This window comes from Cyclopterus lumpus, chromosome 1 (genome assembly GCF_009769545.1).
Source record: "Cyclopterus lumpus isolate fCycLum1 chromosome 1, fCycLum1.pri, whole genome shotgun sequence".
Lineage (NCBI taxonomy): Eukaryota > Metazoa > Chordata > Actinopteri > Perciformes > Cyclopteridae > Cyclopterus > Cyclopterus lumpus.
The window spans coordinates 17,689,961-17,710,886 of NC_046966.1; the positions used below are offsets into that span (position 1 = coordinate 17,689,961).

Genomic DNA, 20,926 nt, shown 5'->3' on the forward strand with positions numbered 1-20,926 from the left:
AAAAACTCAACAAGTCAACTATAGACACGCGGGTTGATCACTGACAAACCAGAAGCTGTGTTGTAACTTCTTGTCCTACCTTTGAGAGGAAAAAAACGTACCAAAAGGAAGAAGAAAAAGAAAAAAAAAGAAGAAGAAGAAAAGAAAAAAAAAACGCCTTCCTACATACACTCCCCCGATGGTTTCCTTCTGCGGAGTCAGCGCAGTGCGCCGAGGAGAGCGAGCGCACGGTCCGGGGGCTGGAGGGAAGTCAGACCGGGGCTTTTACACGCCGTGTGTGACTGTAACCCCGAGTGACTGTGGGTCCACGGGGTTGAGCTGATTTACGACGTCGTGTCAGGAGGAAGAGTAACGTCTCTATGCGACAGCATGTGGCAGAAAGCCCCTCAGCCCCCCGAGACGAGGCATCGGCACGGAGACGCGCATTCGCACTTGAAAAGCAGGCGAACATTCCGTGGTGCTTAGTTTGTGGAGTATCGTGGTCAAAATAATCGGTATCTCAAAGAATACCACCTATAAAATAATCGGTCAAATGCATCCTAACAGTAAATGGCCTTAAATAGTACAACATGAATACACGTGTTTTCAATTTCCAGCCACCGTTGAAACGCCGTGTTAACTTTCGTGCGGGTGCAAGCTGCATTTCATCAACGCAAACTTTCACTTTTTTTCTCTTCTTTTTTCTTTCACTTTCTCTGCCCTTGCGGGGGTAAAGTACACGCACTTATCGTGCGCGCGCACACGCACGCCCACCCATGTGTTTTAGGCGATCGGAAATAGTTTTTTTGGGGGGGGGGGGTTCTCTGTGTACTGCAGGGATGTGACACTAAGTTGTGTCCCTCGCATGCCTCAGAAGTGGGCTCATTCATTCAAGTTTCATCGGGGGGGGGGGCTTTGTTTTTAGGGGGCTTTGTTTTTAGGAGGATTTGCTCAACATTTTGACTGAGACGTCTCAAGAGTGAAGAGTTGAAGGAGTGCGCGCGTGTGCGTGCTTGCGTGCGTGCGCGTGTGTTTGAGGATAGAGTGGAGCAGAAAGAGAGACATGCAGCCCTACTCAGCCTGACTCCTCCACTGGGGTGAGAGAGGCAGCAGAATCCCAGTCAAGCGTCTGGAAGCCCCACTTGCATGTTTGGTCAAGGGGTAAATAATAGATCAGGGATTAGGCTTGTGTAGAATTCATTCCAGGGTAACAAGCTACTGAGGTCCCAGGATATGCATATTCATTCCTTGGTCAAGGCTGTGGGAGAGCGAGGACCATATGCCTGTTTGTCATGGCTTACATTGCTAATTAAAGGAGATATTACATACTTATGTGAGCAACGAAACAAAGGGCCTTTAAAGGGTTGTTTGAATCATTTTGCATTGACTTCAAATGCGTTGATGCTGCTCAGGAAGTCTCTTTTTGATACAGCAGTGTTGATTAACCATGTAGACACCGGAGGCTGTGGATAAGTAATGTGACATTAACTGCACATCAAAGCAAAACACGACCCGTATTTACTTTGCTGTTGCCGAACTATCGGATCGAAAAGATCTCTCCACACAAGATGTGCGATAGCATATAGTTATGATAGTGGGTGTGTAGCGATGCCGTATTTTCAACTTCCAGCTATTTCTTTAGTTCATACTTGTTGAAAGAATTGTGCTTCTCCATTGCTGGGTGGGCTGCATGAGCAGGTCAATCAACTCCACAGGTTATTGTTATTGAAGCAAAATGTTCATTTAGAAATTAAGGTTTCGATCTAAGCTCATCTCTTTGAAATAATATTGACAGTAGTTCACAACTACAAATACATGTAGGGAAACATTTATTTTGTTAACATATAACTAAAACCATGATTTTAAGCAACATGCTTTTGTTCCCGAACGTTAACCACACCCAGGACAGAGAACATGCCTGCAGTGACCCATTCAACCCTGTACAGCTCCATCTGTGAAGGTATAGCATGCTGAAAGGCATATTGCTTTTGATGTCAGTCACATCTACATGCTGGTTTTGGATTATGGCACACACACAAAAATATACTGTAACTAGGTATTGGTTAATTTAACAAATGTCCAATCAAACAAATCACTTATTTAAAAATGTATACGAAATGGCGCATGGTCCTATGTATAGAGACAATAATTGGGTGATATTACTTTAGGATTACGGAAACACTCCTGACCTGATTATCATGAAACCTGTTGGAAAGGTGTACCGCGTTTTTAAACAGATCTGATCACGTGGCAAATACATACATTCTTCATTTATGGAAACGGCCTTGGCGCGGAGGTCTACTCTCTCCGAGTGTCCTTCCACCGATATATCTATGTGTCAGTGTTTAAGTCAGCCAACAAATAAGTAAAAAGAAATTGCAGTAGAAAAATACAAGTTGAGGTAATGTACATCATTGACTCAGGATATGTTTTAGCTGCTTTATAAATTGTTCATCTTGCTGCTGATGGAACCCATTTTAGTCCACTGTTTTAGGCACATAACCATAGCGATTGGGATGGTCTGCTTTGACTAGGCAGCCTGTATGGACAGAGTTAGAAAAATTACCTCCATCACATAGGTTTTTTTAACTGTAAAATGTCACAAACAGTACATATTGTGGCCCATACCATTTAAGAAATAAACAAACAAAGCATGAACAGGAATTGAAACTGTGCCTGAAAGTAAATAGTTCCTTCATAAAAGGTCTATGGATTATCTTGAGTAGCCAAGTCATGATTTCTGGAAAGAGACTTTGCTGTTCAAATGTATAATTGTTGGCGCTTTGAGCACAGCAAGGAGAGTGCCATAGAGATTATATTGCAGAGGACAGACATCTCTATGGCCGATATCTCTAGAACTAGTCAACTGATACCAAAACAATCCAGAATGATTAAAAGCGCGACAGGAAAAATATATATTTTAGATTTTGAGGTGAACTGTCCCTTTAAAAAAAAAAAAAAAAAGTTAGCAGCCTATCAGAGAGGCTCTACTTTTGTGTACCACCCTGGTGTCAAAATAGACATTGACATTAAAGGTGTCAAAATAAAAATTCAATATATAAATGTCTATTGCCTCCACACGGCTCTCAAAAATGGCGACAGTTGAGTTGGCTGCTCTCAGCTAACAGTACAAACAACGGAGGGCAGCCGGAGGGTGGGCGCGACTCTTCCATAAGGACTGTGTGTGTCGGGATGGCGTTCTCAGTGCTAAAGGGGCAGTGCATGAAAACAAAGCACTAAGAAACTGAGATTACAACACACACACACAGGGAGAGCGTCTTCATTATCTGCATTAACATTACTCCATATAACGTTACGTTGTTTTTTTGCTGCTATATTAAAGCTCTGAATATCGTATCCAGAACCTTTAAACGTCTACTGTACGAGTAAGCAGTAAAGGCAGCTTGATAGAGAAAGAGCGCACATGTTTATTTGTCCCTGTGACAGAATCCCGCTGTTCTCTAATTATCCAGCGGGACCACTGATAATGAGCTATTGAACTTGCTACTGAGGTGTTCCCCCTCCTGGGAAGACCATCGGCAGCGTGTACACCACACTCGCGGATCCATCAAATCCACAAAGGTCCTCCTGTTCATTAAGTTCCAGTCACTATTAAAGCATAGACAGGGCCAGAAAAGGTCAGTTAAACCATCCCTAAGAAGCGTTGAGACTTTTCAAAGGACTGGCTCATACTCTTAAGTTGTCTTCACAAATCAGGAGGAAAATGTGCGTTTCTTGACTACTACTAGTGGTGTGATATTTCTGATGCCATATAAATATCACGCTTATTATAACTTGGTATTTTCTCGTTACGTTAAGTTATGTGCTTCTATCATGTCAAGTCCGGTTTATTTTCATGGCCCAATATCCCAAAATTGCCTTTCGAGGGCTTCATGCAATCTGTATATCAAGCAACACCTTCTATCCTAAGAGCCTCATTTTGGAGAAGCAGAAATCATAAACAGCAAAACAGGGATGCTGATCATTCGGGTGTCCTATTTTATAATGCAGGGAGGATGATTCACTGAGAAACACTAAAGTACAACTGTAAGTTCTAACTAAGAAGGAAGGAAGCACAGGGGCTATAAATAGACCAATACTAAAAGCTGTTTTCCGAATGGACAACATTTACTCAGGGCGATCAATGTCCCATGTCCTTGGTCTCCTCTCTCACAAGGGAAATATGAACTTAAATACAACCTGACCACCTAATTTACCCTTTCACCAAGCAAAGGACAAGCTGTCTCATTGGAGCCCAAGGGAAATAGCCTGACTCCTTGTTCCCACACATCCTGAGGGAGCTAACCGGGGTTGGGATGGCACGCCAGTTGGGTGAGCCCCGATTGAGGTTCATGGCACTGCGGACACACACACACACACACACACACACACACACATACATACACACACACACACACACACACACACACATGTACGTTGCTGCCTCTAAGGGTGTGGATCAATTCCTCCTTTATGAGAGCTCTTGTCTGTTGAGGATAGGACCAGAAGGTCATCAGATGGGAGTCAAACAGAGGTCCATGCCATCTCATTGGGGCTAGGACACGAACAAGGGGGCTTGTGCACACAGCATGTGGTGGTGGTGGTGGTGGTGGGGGTTGAGGTAGTGGGGGCTTTTGGAAGGTCAGCGACTCCACGTGCATTCAGGAATGCACGTGATGGCAGAGACAGAGTGTAAGGTTTGTGACCAGGGAAGGTTTTAAACTGGAGTTGTCTGATTTAGGTGCACAGATATTGTGTGTCTGAGGGCTGAAAGGAGGGAAGACTGGTAATCAATGGGTTCTCTGTCCTGGGGTTTTGGAAGGCAGTCCAAGGTCTCACAGGATTCAGCATGAGGATGGCTCATGCTTGAGGTCAAGAGTGGCTGATAATTCCCCCACTGACTCCAGTAAAAGATATAATATCCCTCCTCAGGGCATCGCTTGAATAGAAATGTGTACAAACAAAATGTCAACTATTGGAAAATGAATTTAGTGGGCAATTGCAAAGATTTGTCATGGCCCATTTAAACCTGCACCCAGTGTGTTAACAGTTTATTATAATCTAATCTTATTCAAGAATAACACATTAGACATCCAACAAATAGAGTCATCAGCCGCGCTGCAAAGTGACTGTGTTCAAAGACCCACGTGTTGCGGGCCTGTCTCATTTCCATGCAGCGGGGGGGGGGGGGGGGGGGGGGGGGGGGGGGGGGGGGGGGATGTTCTACTAAACACTGTGCAGGTTTGACATCACAACTTGCATTTGTAAAATCAATGTTCCTTTAAAGCAGGGGACTTGTGACTCTTTAGTATCTGCTGTCATCTCCCACTGCTCTCAGGTTCTTTCCTCCCTCCGCATCAAAGCTAGGCCACATTAATGCAGACAATATCCCCACTTACCTGAGGCGTCAGGCGGAGACTGCGCTTTCACAATTCTCCATGGAGTGTCATGTTTTTTCCCCGGGACGTGCCTCTCTTCCTTCCTCTGTCAGCACCGGCACACGGGGGCTTGTCATTTGGTTCTGGAATTTTTCATGCCGTCGTATTTGCATGATCACAATTATGTGTCATTCTCTCCTTCCCCCCCCTCCCCCTCCGGTAGATTAAATGCTGCTGAGCACATAAACTTCCTTGTGACTCGGCTGAGGCAGAGCAGAATGCTTATTGGGACTGTCAAAGCAAGAGCTGTCTTGTTTCAAGGGGTGGCTCTTCACGTATTAACTGTTGGGCAATTAGACACCAGAGGCCCACAGAGACATCTTCAAACGAGGGTCGGTTTACATTTACTCTTGTAATGTTTGTATTTGCAGCGAATACGTCTGAGTCAGTCATATTCTGTGGCCTCCAGTAAAGAAGACAAACCGTGCGGTGCACTTTTAGTGTCACAACAAAACAATCTGCTTGATCCAGCTGTATTATGAAATATATAATTATGACAAGAAGGGTGTGTTATGATGATCAGATGAGCGAGTTGAATCACTTGATCATCTCTCTCCAAACAGACCATACCAACAACCTACAGTAAAAACATCCTTTGAAAGATGATTTATGCCTATAGATATCAATTTTCAGAGATCTCATTTATACTTGTATACATTTTGGGTGGGTCTCTTTTCAGTCACAACCCCACAGTTCCCAAGAATGCCATGATGCAATCTAATGATTGAGTGTTCAATGAAAGATTCTTTATTCACGCAGACTGGTTGTAAGCAGGGAATGAAATGTGTTATTTAAAATGACATTTATTAAAGGTAGCCTATTATTCTTATTGTGACAGCGGTGATACTTTATACAGCAACTGTGGGCCAATTAATATCAGCGAATCAAAAATATTTACATTCCATTTCTTGTCTTACATCTCTTAACAGAGCAATTTTAAAGAATGTCGAGCCACATGTCAATTCTGTGACTTATTTGACTCAGTCCATTAGAGCAATTTACATTTTAAGTATGTATGGGAAATTTCAGGAAAACTAACTTGAAGAAGCTTGTGGTGTGGTTTTGTAGAGTGTTTGATCTCAACGACACTTATCCACAGTATGCATAATTTGCCCAAGTAGTGTAATCTGGCCCCAAGAGGCAGTTTTAATGGACAAATAAATGTTAAGACAGAACAAAAATAATCACAATCTCACATACATTTTAAAAATGTGTCACAGCGTAAACGACAAACTGATTTATAGCTGATTCATACAACCAAATAAAAATAATTTAGATGAAAGAAGCAGATTCAGATAATGACAAACGTTGAAGTGAGTGTGAGAAAATGTATTTTGTTTTGTGTGTTTTTTTTTACGCAGGAAGCACATCATTGGTGATTTGAAAGAGTGCTCGGCGGAGATCTGGATTAATCTGTCATTAGTGGGACAGACAACAAACACTTAGAAGAGGGAGATACAGTCTGCTTCAGATTCAGGAAAGAGCAGCAGCAGCAGGCACTGTCAAAACATGGTGGAACATGCCTGGGTAGAACATGCAAGCAACTGGAAATGTCTGGGGCCAAATTACACGCATTTGATGATGAAAGAGGGCATGGTTAAAAAATGATCCCTTTGAGTTACCAGCTACCTCAGAGAGAATTGTGTTAATTTGACTTTCTATGGACCGTATTCTGCCATAATATCTGCCTCTTACTGTATGTCATTAATCCCTTTCAAGGTTTTTTATAAGTGCATTTTTTCAAATGACTTTTGACCTAAATATGAAGGTGCAACTGCAGGGACCAGACTCAAAACCCTGTTGCAGATGTATGATGGATGGTCATAGAGAGAGAGAGAGAGAGAGAGAGAGAGGCTTATTCATAGATGCCATGTGTCAGTTGTGCGTCTAAACAAGAAACAGGGGGCAAGCAGATGTTGCACATTATGTACCAGTCTACTGCTTCTAAAATTGTTCCGCAAATGAGGATCTTAATGAGAGGCAGTGTTCGTGGGTCAAGGAACAGCCTAATCATGCTAAGTCAATTGCATCTTTACTCTTTCTGTATGTGTGTGTGTGTGTGTGTGTGTGTGTTTGTGTGTGTGTGTATGTGTGAAGCAAGGAGCAGATGAACCAACATTTGTCTGACTGAAGAGGAGTGCCAGTCCTCATATTTCTTCATTTTCCCCTCTCACCCTGTGCTCTAAATCTGGCTGGACACTTAAGTACATTAGCCACACAATATGGAGTTGTCTTGTCTCACCAGCAAAACAGATGTCGAACAAGCGTCTTTGTTCATTTTCCCTCGTTTGCATCCAGATCTCAGAGCTCCCACTGAGGATTCAGTAATTCAAAATGTATTGTGCATAATGTTTTTGACCTTACAGCAGATCATTAAAAACATATAAAATCAGGCAAATATCAACAAGGGTGAGGAAAGTGTGTCTATTACAAGAAAAACTACATTTGAAACATAAACTGCCGTTTAAAGATCAATATCATATCTCACTGTCATTTTTCTTTGCGGTCTTTCGTGTGGTTGTTCAGCTTTGATATACAAGCAGGGATTTATAGGCTTGTAAAACAGCACTTGCAGACACAGGGGAACCCTCATTCTATGTAGTGTGTGTGTGTGTGTGTGTGTGTGTGGCAAAAGAACACAACATATCTCCCTATGATATGTTGCCATGTTATATTAATGTTACTTGATTTTACTCTTTTGGCATACATTGTCTTGTTCTTCTTGTGCTTGTTAAAGCCCACACAACTGCTTTAACAACTTAAAAGCCCTTACATTTTAATATATCAATTGGACAACACATGTTATTACCCTTAAAAGATAGATTTTATTGAAGTCTGATTTTATATGTATATATATATCTCTGGAATATATAAAAATCTAAATAACAGCATGGAATTTTCTGACTGTGAAATGTAAAAATGTCTTCTGTAAAAAACTGTAAAATTATTCAAATTAGTTTGATACATCATTAATTTGACATTTTGTTCATACACTCCAAAACATTTCATTAAGTGGATTAAGATTCTAAATAGCTTGTTAACAATGGAAAGCTTGGATAAGCCTAAAAGTGAGAAGAGAAAACAATGAATCATTGCACATACTGAAGCATATTCTTCATCCTCAGATGATTAAGAATTCTTTCTCATATAAGTGTTTATATATAATTTATAGCCAATAGATTTGACCCATGGTAGTTTGGTCTTGATCTGAATCGTTGCTCAGAGTTGCTCTATGTCAGCTAAAATGTGCCTCGGATAAGAGCCCAGTGGGAGGTATGGGCTGGTTGAAGGAGTCACCGCCAGGATTTTAAGTCATTCTCTCTGGACCCTATAAAATTAAAATTAAATCGTTTTTTGTTACATACACAACACAATATGCTGTGAAAATTGTTTGTGCCTATATAGCATCAGAAAGCATTTAACTAACTAATTTAAGAAAGAATAGAATAAAATACTATACAATAAAATAACCGGACAAAATAAAATATTCTAAAGAAAGATAAACAATAAAACAATATATCTGTGGCCTTCTATTCAGATAATTTAAATAAAACAGTGAGACATTGATATTGGAATGAGTTTCAGAGAATGTAAACAATATAATCGGTAGCCTGCATATAACATATTATTTTTATGCTGTGTATGCAATGAATAGCAAGGACGAGTGCTATTCTTGGAAAACTGGAGTGGCGTTTAATTGCATCAAACCATGCATGCACACAATTTATATAGTGTGTTTATGCTCACTGTTCTGATGAAGAAGGTAAACAAATATTTGTTGTAATTATTATTATAACAGTCTGCTAATTTGGGTCTTTAAACACACAGCCTATAGCCCGGTCATTTAGCCAACTGGAGGCTTAGCGATCATTGTAATCAAATACATCAGCTATTAGGCTATAGGTGTGTGAACAATGTTGTTGTTTTTCATGTATACAATGGGTCTACATTTATTAGGTGTATCTTCTACATAAGATTGCTGTATATCATTTTAGTGTCCTTAAGTAAAAAACAACAACAACAAAACAGTGTGTGGGAGTGTGAACTAAAGTGTCTTTGTTTGTGTTGAGGACCACCTGAAACAACCATAAAGATTCCTTATGGTACCCTGACCTGCCTTTGAAAACCACTGCATTCGGATCACTCTGCCGTACGTCAACTGTAGCCGCCGTAAAATGACGTGATGACGGCGACGACTCGGAGGGACAGAAAGGAAAAACAGCGGGCTTGTTTGAAACAGGAAAGCGTTTCGGTATCTATTGACAACGCCGTGATTCAGTGAGAAAGTTTGTTTTGGTTGTTTGTACAAACGTCTCCAAACGGTCCATTTAATGGATGGTTAAACTCTACAGTTGAAGCACGCAGTGACGATGTGCTAACTTAACGCGGAAGGCTGTCGACGGTAGACGATAAACGGAATATATGTTAGGTTGTTTGTTAACTAACCTAAGTGGCTAACGTTAGCTAAGATAGCTAAGTAGCTGCTGCTACAGTGTTGATATCCGGCTGGTTGGGAAGTTATCGAAACAGGTAAGTTAAGCTGCGTAGTGAAACGTTTCATAAAGAGCGTCTACCGAGCTCGACTGTCTTATCCTGACAATATAAAGACACGTAAGTTAACGCTAACGTTAAGCCAACTAACGTTAGCTAACGTCAGATACACATCCCCACTCGACATCGCTTTCCAAAAGATAAAGTCGTTTTTAATCAACAGTGTCATCACCGATTAAGTATGAGCTTGCTTACATACTGGTAACGTGCTGTCTTTTATTCACTGCCACACGTTTTCTAAAAATGTCCAAACTGACCTCAGTTGTTATGTTTGCTTCCTTCAGTCCCAACATGTCCTCAAAAGATGACACTCGCCTCCTGGTTTTGGAGGAGCAGGTGACGAGTTTATCAGATGAGCTCATGCAATGCCAGGTAATGTAGCTTATGTGTGAGTGTGTGTTTGACACACTCACGATGAAGGATTGCTTCCTTATACCTTAGGAACACAATAACAATGGAGTTTCTCTCAAATAGTGACATTTATTGAGTGAACTGATGGCTGTCAAGTTCAGTCAACAAATGCCCAGCTGTGTGTTGACAATTGTTCACTCAATATGAACACTATTTGGTAATTATTGAACTGTTATTTTCACACATTTCAGCTTTTCATAAGCCCGATGAAGCAATGAGTGAAATTCGTTGCACTGAACTAGTATAAAAAAAAGAAGAAAATACAAAGAGTCTTCATCATATATTTACCACAATAACATTATCACAAACGTATTGTTTATTTTGTCTGACTACATGTACACTTGCCTAGCTTCACATTACATACTGTGTGCAAGTATGTACTATTTTTTCATTTCTATCAGACAATGACTACCCACTTTATTGAATTCCAAACCATGCAGCTTTTTAATTACTATTATATTTGATTTAGAAAAAAGGCTTATGATTTTTTTTTTCACGGTGGTGTAGTGGCTAGCACTGTCGCCTCACAGCAAGAGGGCCGCGGGTTCAATTCCCGGTCGGAGCGGTCCTTCTGTGTGGAGTTTGCATGTTCTCCCCGTGGCAGCGTGGGTTCTCTCCGGGCTCTCCGGCTTCCTCCCACAGTCCAAAGAAATGCTGCAGGTTAATTGATCTCTAAATTGCCCATAGGTGTGAATGTAAGAGTGAATGGTTGTATGTCCCTACATGTGCCCTCGATGGACTGGCGGCCTGTCCAGGGTGTTCCCTGCCTTCGCCCTATGTCAGCTGGGATAGGCTCCAGCGCCCCCGCGACCCTAATGAGGATAAGCGGTATTGAAAATGGATGGATGGATGGATGGCTTATGATTTTACCTAAGATCTGTTTCACCTTGACTAATTTCAACTCCATAAGGATGGACTCATGGTTACTGTTTTCAGGTTGAGGATTATCAGTTACCGGTCATTGTAAAGCATATCTATCATCAGGAATTAGTTACTGTTTAAAGATGATTAGATTTTTACCAAAATGCTTCAAGCATATTTTAATTGTTTAGTTGTCACTGCTATGTAGCTGCAAAAGTCTTTAAATTACCCAACCACACTTTATGAAACATTCATCAAAGACAGTAAATACTGTGCAGCAAATATTCCCAATTGTTCTATCTATCTAAATAAATACAAACACATGGTCACAGAAAAAGCTCATGAGCAGATTTGAGAACCTTTCCTCAGTTATGGAGGGAGGGTGTCCTTGCATAGTCACCACCAGGTGGTGCCTAATAACATGAGTGAACTTAACCCAGCATCTCTCACTTTGCATATTCACAGTACCTTGTTTTACAGGTACATAGACAGACATCTGTGTGGTTCAGCAGATGATGTGTTACATTTTAGTTTTTATTAGACTTTAGATACCACTTGGCACATGGAACATTTGTTGTGGAGCTGTTGGGCAATAACCACTTGTATACCTGTTGCCATATTTATTTTATATAATGTTTGAAGGGACTTTTACCAGTTTACGCGTAAAAAAGGACTATGAAGATATACCTTCAGACACAAAGCCCCCTTAAAAACTTGTGTATTTGTGCAAATCCATTCATGCACATACATGATTCAATAAACCAACAAACTTCATTAATTTGCTTCCAATTCACTATAACTGAGTATGACTAATCAACAGCTAAAATGATACCGAATAAAACAAAACACCTGTAGCAGTCACATGTATGTCTGAGTCCTTTTTTACATTTTACAATTATAATGTATGAAACACTTTGTTGGAGACCACATGTATATTTTCTTTCTTGTTAAATGTTTTCTATGGTGTTTCCAGTATTGGGGCAAGTAAAGGAAAGGTATAATTAGAGGTGTCTGCTCACTCAACAACCAAAAACTGTTGTGCATCACTTATTTATTAATATCAAGCAAATAAGAGCAGTGTAGTATCTGTTAAAATGTTCATTTCACTTGTAGAGCACTGCATTATTGTACTTTCTAGGTTACCAGTGAGACTTTGTTCACTTCAGAAAGTTAGTGCCGCCCTACATTGAACATCGCAGCCATCCTTGGTGGTCTTGTCGAGAGCATAACATCAGCGATTCTGTCTATCTAATGGGAACCTTTAGTTGTGAAGTGTACAATTTAAATAGTGGCATTTGAATACCACTGATGTCTAAAGTCTCTTGCAAGATGTACTCCAGGACAGCCATTAACTACAAAGAGTCTCATCTGTCGGCCAGCAAATGTTCCTACTAGACCATGCTAAATGTATTAATATGTGGCTGAATTCCAGATACTTTCTTTGGTATGTTTAGCCTATGGTGTTGCAGTGTCTAGATTCAAAATTAATAATTCAGACACCATCAAACACAAATTCAATACATCTTTAAGTACACATATAGCAAAGGAGAGATCTTGATGAGGGTCCTCACTGAACACTTGTCTGTGGAATGGCTAATGGCAGCCAAAGGCCAAGCAGGGGGAGACCACCTATTTCAAGTCATCCACACTGCTTAATTTCATCGTTAACTACATTGCAGGGCCTGATTTGATGAGATCTCTATCCTCCTTCATCCTACTCTCACTGTATATATACACACACACACACACACACACACACATAGAGATGCATACAGAGATCTACAGTCCTTCCACTTATGTGTTCAGCTCATGGTCTTATCAAGGTTTGCTTCTGCCATTTTAGTAAATAATTGATTAGACACTTTTCAAAAGGGGGTTAAAATTCATATACTAATTGGAGACCAGTAGATTCCAGTGGGAGGGATGACTTTTATCTTATGATGATGTGAACATAATTTATCAGATAATTTTATATTAAGTCGATTTGGTATAATTCTGTCTTTTAATGTCAGAAAATGTAGTTTTTAGATGTCCCTCATTAAATGTAATGTAGTTTAAAAATGTTTGAAAAAACAGCGAGACAATTTGAATTGGAAATGTGTCGGGGGCTGGCTGGGTTTTCTACTTGAAGATGACTCTCCCTGTCATCAGTTTTGAGTTTCTTTGGGGCTAGTTACTTTGGAGCTGTAGTGGAAAACATATCCGCAGCGCAACTGATTAATAAAGAAAATGCAAGCTCGACTGCTGTGTTTTGATTTGGATCCCAGCTCTCCCCAGTCATAAATAGTGCATAATGACAAGTGTCAATGCCGGCTCCCCTTGAGTCGAAGGTCACATCTCAGCGAGGAAAAATCCTGTTACGAGAGGCTTTTGATTAGTGAGGGCAGGCCAGATCAAAACTATTTTGTACAAGATATTTAAATTATTGATTGACTTCTGTTGTATGATGATGTCATTAAGCATCCTATTTCTTGTTTTGTTTTGCCGCGAGTGAAGCAGAGATTCCCTTGTGGGCCTCATTGCATTTTGAGACAAATGTAAAAGTTTTCTATCTCAATTAAGAAAAACTGCTGTTGACTCGCTGATTATTTTATTTTTCACAGGCAGACAAGGAGTTTGTGTGGTCCCTATGGAAACAACTGCAAGTGGCAAATCCCGACTTGACCCAGGCTGTCAGTTTGGTGGTTGAGCGGTGAGTAGATTCATCTTTCAAATTGCTACCTGAGAGGCTCAGTAGCTGAAAATTCCTTTATCTCACAAGTGAAGAGAAATATGTGTGAAAGTCGTTCAAGGGGTGTTAAAGGCACCTTGGCCATTCTACTGGGGTTACGACGAAATCTGGTGCAGATGCTGATTTAAGCCTTCTTATCCCCGGTCTAGCAGTTCAACCATGGAAACCCTTTTAATGAAAACACTCCTCTACCGCACCCATTCTGGACAGTTGAAACACTCCTGCCAAATACTTGTCTTTATCGGATAAATTGTGAGATTGGATATGACCTCTTTTGCAGGGTAGCTAAGCTGCACCAAACACAGTGGCATGGGAACTTTCAGAAAAGAGCAGAGGCTCAGGCCTGTTCACACTTGATGCCCACTTGGATCAATTAAACATATTTTTCCTGTTTCTAAAAAAAAATATTTGACTTTGAATTAGGGATGCACCAATACCACTCAAAAAGGTCACAAGTAAAGGTCACCTCCTTACAGTTCGACCTTAAAGGTCAGGCCACCTAAGGTGTGGCTAAGCTAGAGTTGTCGCTAACTTCGGGGCTAACCCCCTTTACTTTAATTAGCATGTAGCACTTGCAATTAAGACAAGGAAACTTGGCTTGGGTTTGGGCTTGCGACAAAAAATAAACTGTACACACACTGCACTGCTACCTTCAGAACTGTTACGGTACGGCAGACTTCACAGTCGGACAGCTGACCTGGGTGGGGCCTGTTGTGTGCGTACACCGCAGATGTCAGTAAATTATGGAAATAACCTGTTGGTGCATCAGGATATCATTGCAACGTGGCAGCTTATTAGGCACTTCAACCACTAATCTTGTTGGCTAATGTCACATTGCCGTAAAGTGGTATTGGGTCGTATTGGATTCGTATGAGTACAAGTACGAGTATATGAGCACAGTATCGGATGAGTTACCCGATACTGGTATCATTATCGGTGCATCCCTACTTTAAATTGTCTTTGATTATGCTACAATTGCAGTTTGAACACCAGTTGTTATTTCCACATGCATAAGTAGAAATTAATGAAAAGCTTTAGTCAATACTTGGACATGTTTTAATAGACTTTTTTTTTTCTCTTTTGAGGATTCCTTAAAACAATTTCTTCACTATCATGGGTGCATATCACATCCGTTTTGAAGTCTCTCAGTTGTTTGGAGACCCTTAATAGGGGTACAACACAGTGCAGCAGCGAGTCAAGAGTTCCTTAGTACCAATGCGTCTCATTCCTTCTTCACACCCTCTTCAGTTCCTTTATAGCCCCACAGGAAACCCATCAAAGTATGTTGGTCCACTGAGACTCGTGAGGGAACATGCACCCAGAGCATGTATGTGTATTGTATCACCTGATGCGCAGGAGGATATTGACATGGTAATTGTGTCGACTCCAGTCAAGCGCAGGTGCCTACTGGGAACCGCCATTCAGCCTCCCCTCCCCTTCCTGTGTGGATCTTGTAGAGTGATTGGTTGGTTGCTCAGGACAATATACAAGGAGATGTAGCTAGGCCAGCCTGCGTTCCAGCTCCTCCAGGGACACCAGATACTTATTTTGGTGTCTACCAGGGGAGAGGGCTGATCAGAAGAGGCAAAGAAATGAGAGAAAGGGGAACGGGTGGCCCCCGGTGGCCTCTAGCAGTTGAAACAAACAGGTCCCCAATTGATGCCTTTTTTTGTCTGCCTAAAAGTTCATTATGATAAAAGAGGCTTAGTGGGCTGAAGAGGAAAGTTCAGAGTTTGGTGCAGCGGCAGGATAATACAGTAGCTCTCATTTTTAAAACGGATATTTCTTTTTTTATTTACATTGATAATACTTTTCTTAAAGAATAGTTGTTATAAACATTATATGAAAATAATGTAATGTAAAGGGTTATTCTTTATTTGCCAAGTTTAGCAGGTGCGCAAATAATTAGAAATTGATAGAAGATTTACATTAGATGACGGTTACAAAAAACATTTTTAGTAGTAACAGGGCATACTGTATGACATCGGTCTCATCAAACTAACTAAAACACCTATACAGATTTCTGAAATTTCTTTTTTTCTCTTTCTATTTACTGTGCACCCATTGTGTTTAAAAGTAGGCATGTGGCTGGCAGATATGGCCAGAATCTTCCATCAAGATATAGGTAATTTCATATCTCGATAACCATATATATATATATATATATATATATATATATATATATATATATATATATATATATATATATATAAAATAGCAAGTTTTCTCGTAATTCAATAGTCTATTTGAAATAACCACATATTACCTAGTTTGCGTAAATAAAGTTCTTGGAAAATGAAAAGTATTGAGTATTTTCTCTTTTTATAAATACTGTTATTGCAAAATGAACATACTAGTGAAAGAATTAGAGAAATAATAAATGTATGTTTCCATCTCTGCACTGACTAGATGGATGCACACAGACTAATCTGATTTAAGAATGTGCATGAAAGTACTACATAAAAAAAAAAAATGTTAAAAGGAAAATGTCCTGCAGCTTCAAATTCAGTTAATTCAGGTGTGAAGTGATTTCACCCAAAAAAGCCACGATTTTATATTCTAAAGAGAAATGTATGTGCAGCGACTATCTCAGTGGTTATTAAAACCACTTGTTTCACCTCTATTCTCCTCTTTGTTAACTTCATTGTTGGGCAGTGAATTTAACGTGTTAGGATTCTGTTCATATTTGACTCTTAGGTTTATTTTTCTGTGCCTTCATTTCGGATCTGAGTAGGTATATTTGCTCAAAAGATGTGTGCTTTGTCTCGTCGTGGCGCTTCACATTGCTGCTTTTAAAAATCCCCACGGGCCCTGAACATCGGAGACATACTGGTTTAGAACTGCCTTTGAGAAGACTGAACATCTAAGAGTCTTTCCATTCTTGGTTGAAGGCTCTGGTCTCTCTGACCACATTCCAACGCCATGTGAAATAACTTCTCTGACTCATGTTCTCTCTCTCCGTCTCTGACATGTGTGTTTATCTCAATCGAGTCCAGGGCGATGCTTATCGGAATGCACATATTTGATTGGCCGAGTAGCATCGCGTGATGTAATTGGTCGGTGTGTTCCCTGGACCACTCAACGAGTGCCGTAAAGGCTGCGCCAGTTAAAAAAGAGGTGTTCTGTCAAATTTGAATCATTTTAAGTCTGGGTCCAGATACAAAGGTCTCTGGTTAGATAATAACCTGGGTTAGTATCTGCTTATTATTAATTTAGGCAACGTTTTTGTCTTATCACAATACGATTCCATTGACATTATTGTATTGAGCTATCGCTCAGCCTTATAGGATGACATACTTTGTGCTGTCTAATTGTTCCTACCCTAGAGGTATGTCTTGTAAATGACTATGAACACATGCCCATTTGTTTTTCTTTTTTCTCTCTCTTCCAGTGAGAAGCACAAAGCTGAGTTCAAGGACAGAAAAGTGTTGGAGATCCTCCAGTCCAAAGACTACAAGATTCAGGAGCTGGAACAGGTACAGCACTTTTTGTCTCACAGACCTAGATCTCAGACACATTATTGGTGGGCATGTTGGGGCATATTAGTGTGCCCAACTGGTTAGCTCACAGGTGCTGAACGGCACTGCTCCCATACAGCAGTTACAGCTTATAACTCTGTCCGTAAACACTTTCAGCTCTGTCAGCACTTTCACCATAGTTCACACTGTTCGCTATGAGCCGCCGGCTCGCCGTCGACATGTTTGAGAGCAGTTGTGAGGCAATAGAAATGCTCCCAATCTCTGGACTTGCACCTTTAAACTCTGTCTCTCTCTTACCTGCTCTCCTTTGCGCCCCGCTTTGAGCAATATTTCTCGATGGTATAATGGCTGACAATAATGACATCACTAATGTAATTTACTCCAAATCATCATCATCCCCTCGCTGAAGCATCTGTCAGCCTCCTTCATTAGCGTGCCTCATCCAGAATCATGTTCATTCCTGATGAGACAGGCTGTAATGAAGTCATCAGCTTGCCAGTGTTTTTTTAAATTACCCTCCTTAGCCATCTTTATCCAGTCGATACAGTACCTATAATATTAACTCATAAGAGCACAAGATGTGTGATTATGTCAAACTTTATTTTAGTGTATTATTTGGGCCTTATTGAGGGCACACAGGTTGCACATAGTGCCATTCCTTCAGTGCTGCGATGTAAACAAGAAGGACAGATACAAAACAACAAGTACAAAGACAGTCAAGCACATGTTGGATTAAGTTGTTTAATAAAACACTAACACGTTTTAATAGATGAACAATGTGCATAGTAATCCCCAATGCCACAAAGGCCAATAACATAGGCTGCTGTATTGAAAACAATCTCACAATTATAAAAGAAAAAAAAGAACATAGGATCATGGGTGAGACACTGCAATGAATATGTTAGAATTGCAATATTGTTACTGCAACTCCTGTGTATAAGTTGTACTTCTATCAATAATAGGCATGCAGGGTGGGAAAGAAATTAAGTGTGGTCTATTTATTTTGTCTCCATAAGAAAGGCCTGTTATTGCATACTGTGCAGAAAAACATGTATTGTGTTGTATTCTGAATGCCCCTTTAGAAATTAAATGCTTTCCTTTTTTACATGACAGAAGGGTACACTCAAAATTCTAAACGTTATAACATCTCAGGGAAGTCTGCTTGATTTTAACGAGGCTCCGGTGAACTGCATATTGTATTGATATAATGTAACTGTTATTACTATCTCAAACTAATGGCTGGCAGGCAGGCCGAAAACTCTCCACAGCCATCAGATAAGTAGCCACACAACTGGACTATTTTCTCCAATGTGTCATATTTCTACACTAACAGTTGTTATGATTGAGTGATTCTTTCATTCATCATTCATTACTCATCATCCAAAATAGTTTGAAAGTAAACGTATGAACCTATCTACATCTAATTCGCTGATCTGATGAAATACTTTTTTTTTTTTTTTTTTTACAGTGACAATATGTTGTCAAAGAATTCTTCCATTTTCATCCTTGCTTGTGGTTTCTATGCGTTTATAAATGGTCTTGTTCTCCTATCAGACTGTTGGTAATGAGACTCACAGGCTATTTGAGAATCTCATTAAGAGCACTGAACTCTGCGCTGTGTCATGTGGCCCTCTGACTGCCATCATCTCATCCGCAATCTTGAGCCTTAACACACACAAAGTGATTAATTGGTTTTTCCTCTTTTTTTTTTTTTGGAGAAGTGACGGTCCAGTGAGTCCACACAGGATCCTACATTCCTCTTGATATCTCCATTCTCCAACTTTTTTTTTCTCCTCCAGCCTCCTTTTTTTTTTTATCTTCCACCTCTTTTTCTATATGCTTTCCCTCGCTATTCCTTTCCATTTTTGTAACATAATTAGCTTTCATTTTTGAAGAGCACTGGGAATTTTCAAATGCTAATCTTTCTTTCCTAGACCTCTTAACTTGGCGGAATCCCCCTTTTTTCCTCCTCTATCAATTGAGCACTACTGGGGTTCAAATTGTTTCTTGCCTACCTCATTATCAACGTTTGAATTTATTTTCTGCTCTCCAGTATAAATCTCTATTAAAGCCCCCTCTGTTCTTACCATGGCGAGCTAGGAGTAGCGAGGAACGCTAAATCCACTATCTGGATATATCTGAGCGATTTCCCTCAACATGGCAATTAATTGCATCCCAAAGCACAGTGTTATTTGAGAGGAGGGTGTACCCACAGAAGGCTGTGGATTACCAGCTGAAACCAAACCCCAGCTGATGCAGTCTTAATAGGCCAGCCTCCTTCTACTAACGCCACAATGGCTGCCAAAAAAATACATGACGGGAACATATACCAGCCTCAAAAGTGGATGGTCATTAAAATCATTGAACAATTTCTGCTGGCCCCGGTCTGGTTTGATGAACCTTACGAAACATTGAATCGTTAATCATGCAGCATTATATTTTCTGACTCACAATAGTTACATCTTAATAGTATGTGCTAGCTTTCTGTTAAGGGTTGTGGATTAACCGATACTTGAATTATTAATTAGTCACTTTCGAAATCGATCAAATGTTTTAAGTAATTTTTCAATCAAAGCTGGCTCTCTCGAGAATTGCAATGGGTATTTTTTTATGGTTTTCTTAAAAAATAAAATAATTGGGAAAATAATAATTATTTGCAACAATATTTCTGTATTAACGCATTCATGTGAAAAAAAAATCACAGTTTGTGTTCTAATATTTAACACACTTTATCTACTTAATATTTAAAGATATATTTCTGCGCTATCAAGTTCTAATGCCTAGTAAATTTAGACCTATTGGTTTTATGTTATTCAGAACTGGTCAGGACAAGATCCAGATCATATAATTGATAACAGTATTCCAACAGTATTCCAAGTCCAGGGCACTCGTTTTCTCCTTATCTTTCTTTTTCTCTGTGTCGCTCACTCTCTTTTTTTTTCTGTCTCGCTGTCTGCCACAGAAAGTGACAGGGCAGCAGCAGGAGATTAACAACTCGGGACAGAGGAGGACGGCAGTGGACGAGGAGAGTGCCTTAATGAAGAAGGATCTGACAGCTCTGCGTGAACAACTGGTCAATAACAGTCAGGAACTTAAGGTTGGTGGAACTAATTTTCCGTAGCGGTCTGGGCCTCCGAGTCAAAAAAGTCTCTGTTCTGCGTGGCACTGAACACAACAAGTCCCCCGTGGCAATAGCTACAGGCATTTGAATCATTTAGAAGAGAAAGAGGATTGCTCAGCCCTCCTGAACACAATCTCTACGTCTTTGTGTCTTTCCACCATAGCTTTATCTCTCCCTTTCTCGCTTTTAGCTTTCTTTCTTGCTACTGACAACAGAGAATACTTAACAGCTGGAGAGTGTGTGTGTGTGTGTGTTAGAGAGAGAAAGGAAAGCAGCCTGTTAACTTTCAGATAAATACTTAATGACTGGTTCAGTGGGGGAAAGTGAAAAGTGTTCATGTGATGGTGTGGCTTCT

General features: G+C 40.2%; 1 protein-coding gene across 3 annotated transcripts in view; it reads left to right on the forward strand.

Annotated features, from left to right (window-relative positions):
* Positions 1 to 9,606: 9,606 nt before the first annotated feature.
* cntln (centlein, centrosomal protein) overlaps positions 9,607 to 20,926 on the forward strand; it is an 82,651-nt gene continuing 71,331 nt past the window's right edge. Inside the window, exons 1-5 of one of the 3 annotated variants that reach the window (XM_034540647.1) lie at positions 9,607 to 9,669; positions 10,253 to 10,340; positions 13,844 to 13,932; positions 17,363 to 17,447; positions 20,413 to 20,547. In XM_034540647.1, coding sequence (XP_034396538.1) covers positions 10,260 to 10,340; positions 13,844 to 13,932; positions 17,363 to 17,447; positions 20,413 to 20,547 — 390 coding nt within the window. In that variant the 5' untranslated portion in view covers positions 9,607 to 9,669; positions 10,253 to 10,259. Of the gene's footprint in view, positions 9,948 to 10,252; positions 10,341 to 13,843; positions 13,933 to 17,362; positions 17,448 to 20,412; positions 20,548 to 20,926 lie in introns of all 3 variants that reach the window. The other 2 variants (XM_034540638.1, XM_034540628.1) reach the window with 2 other exon arrangements.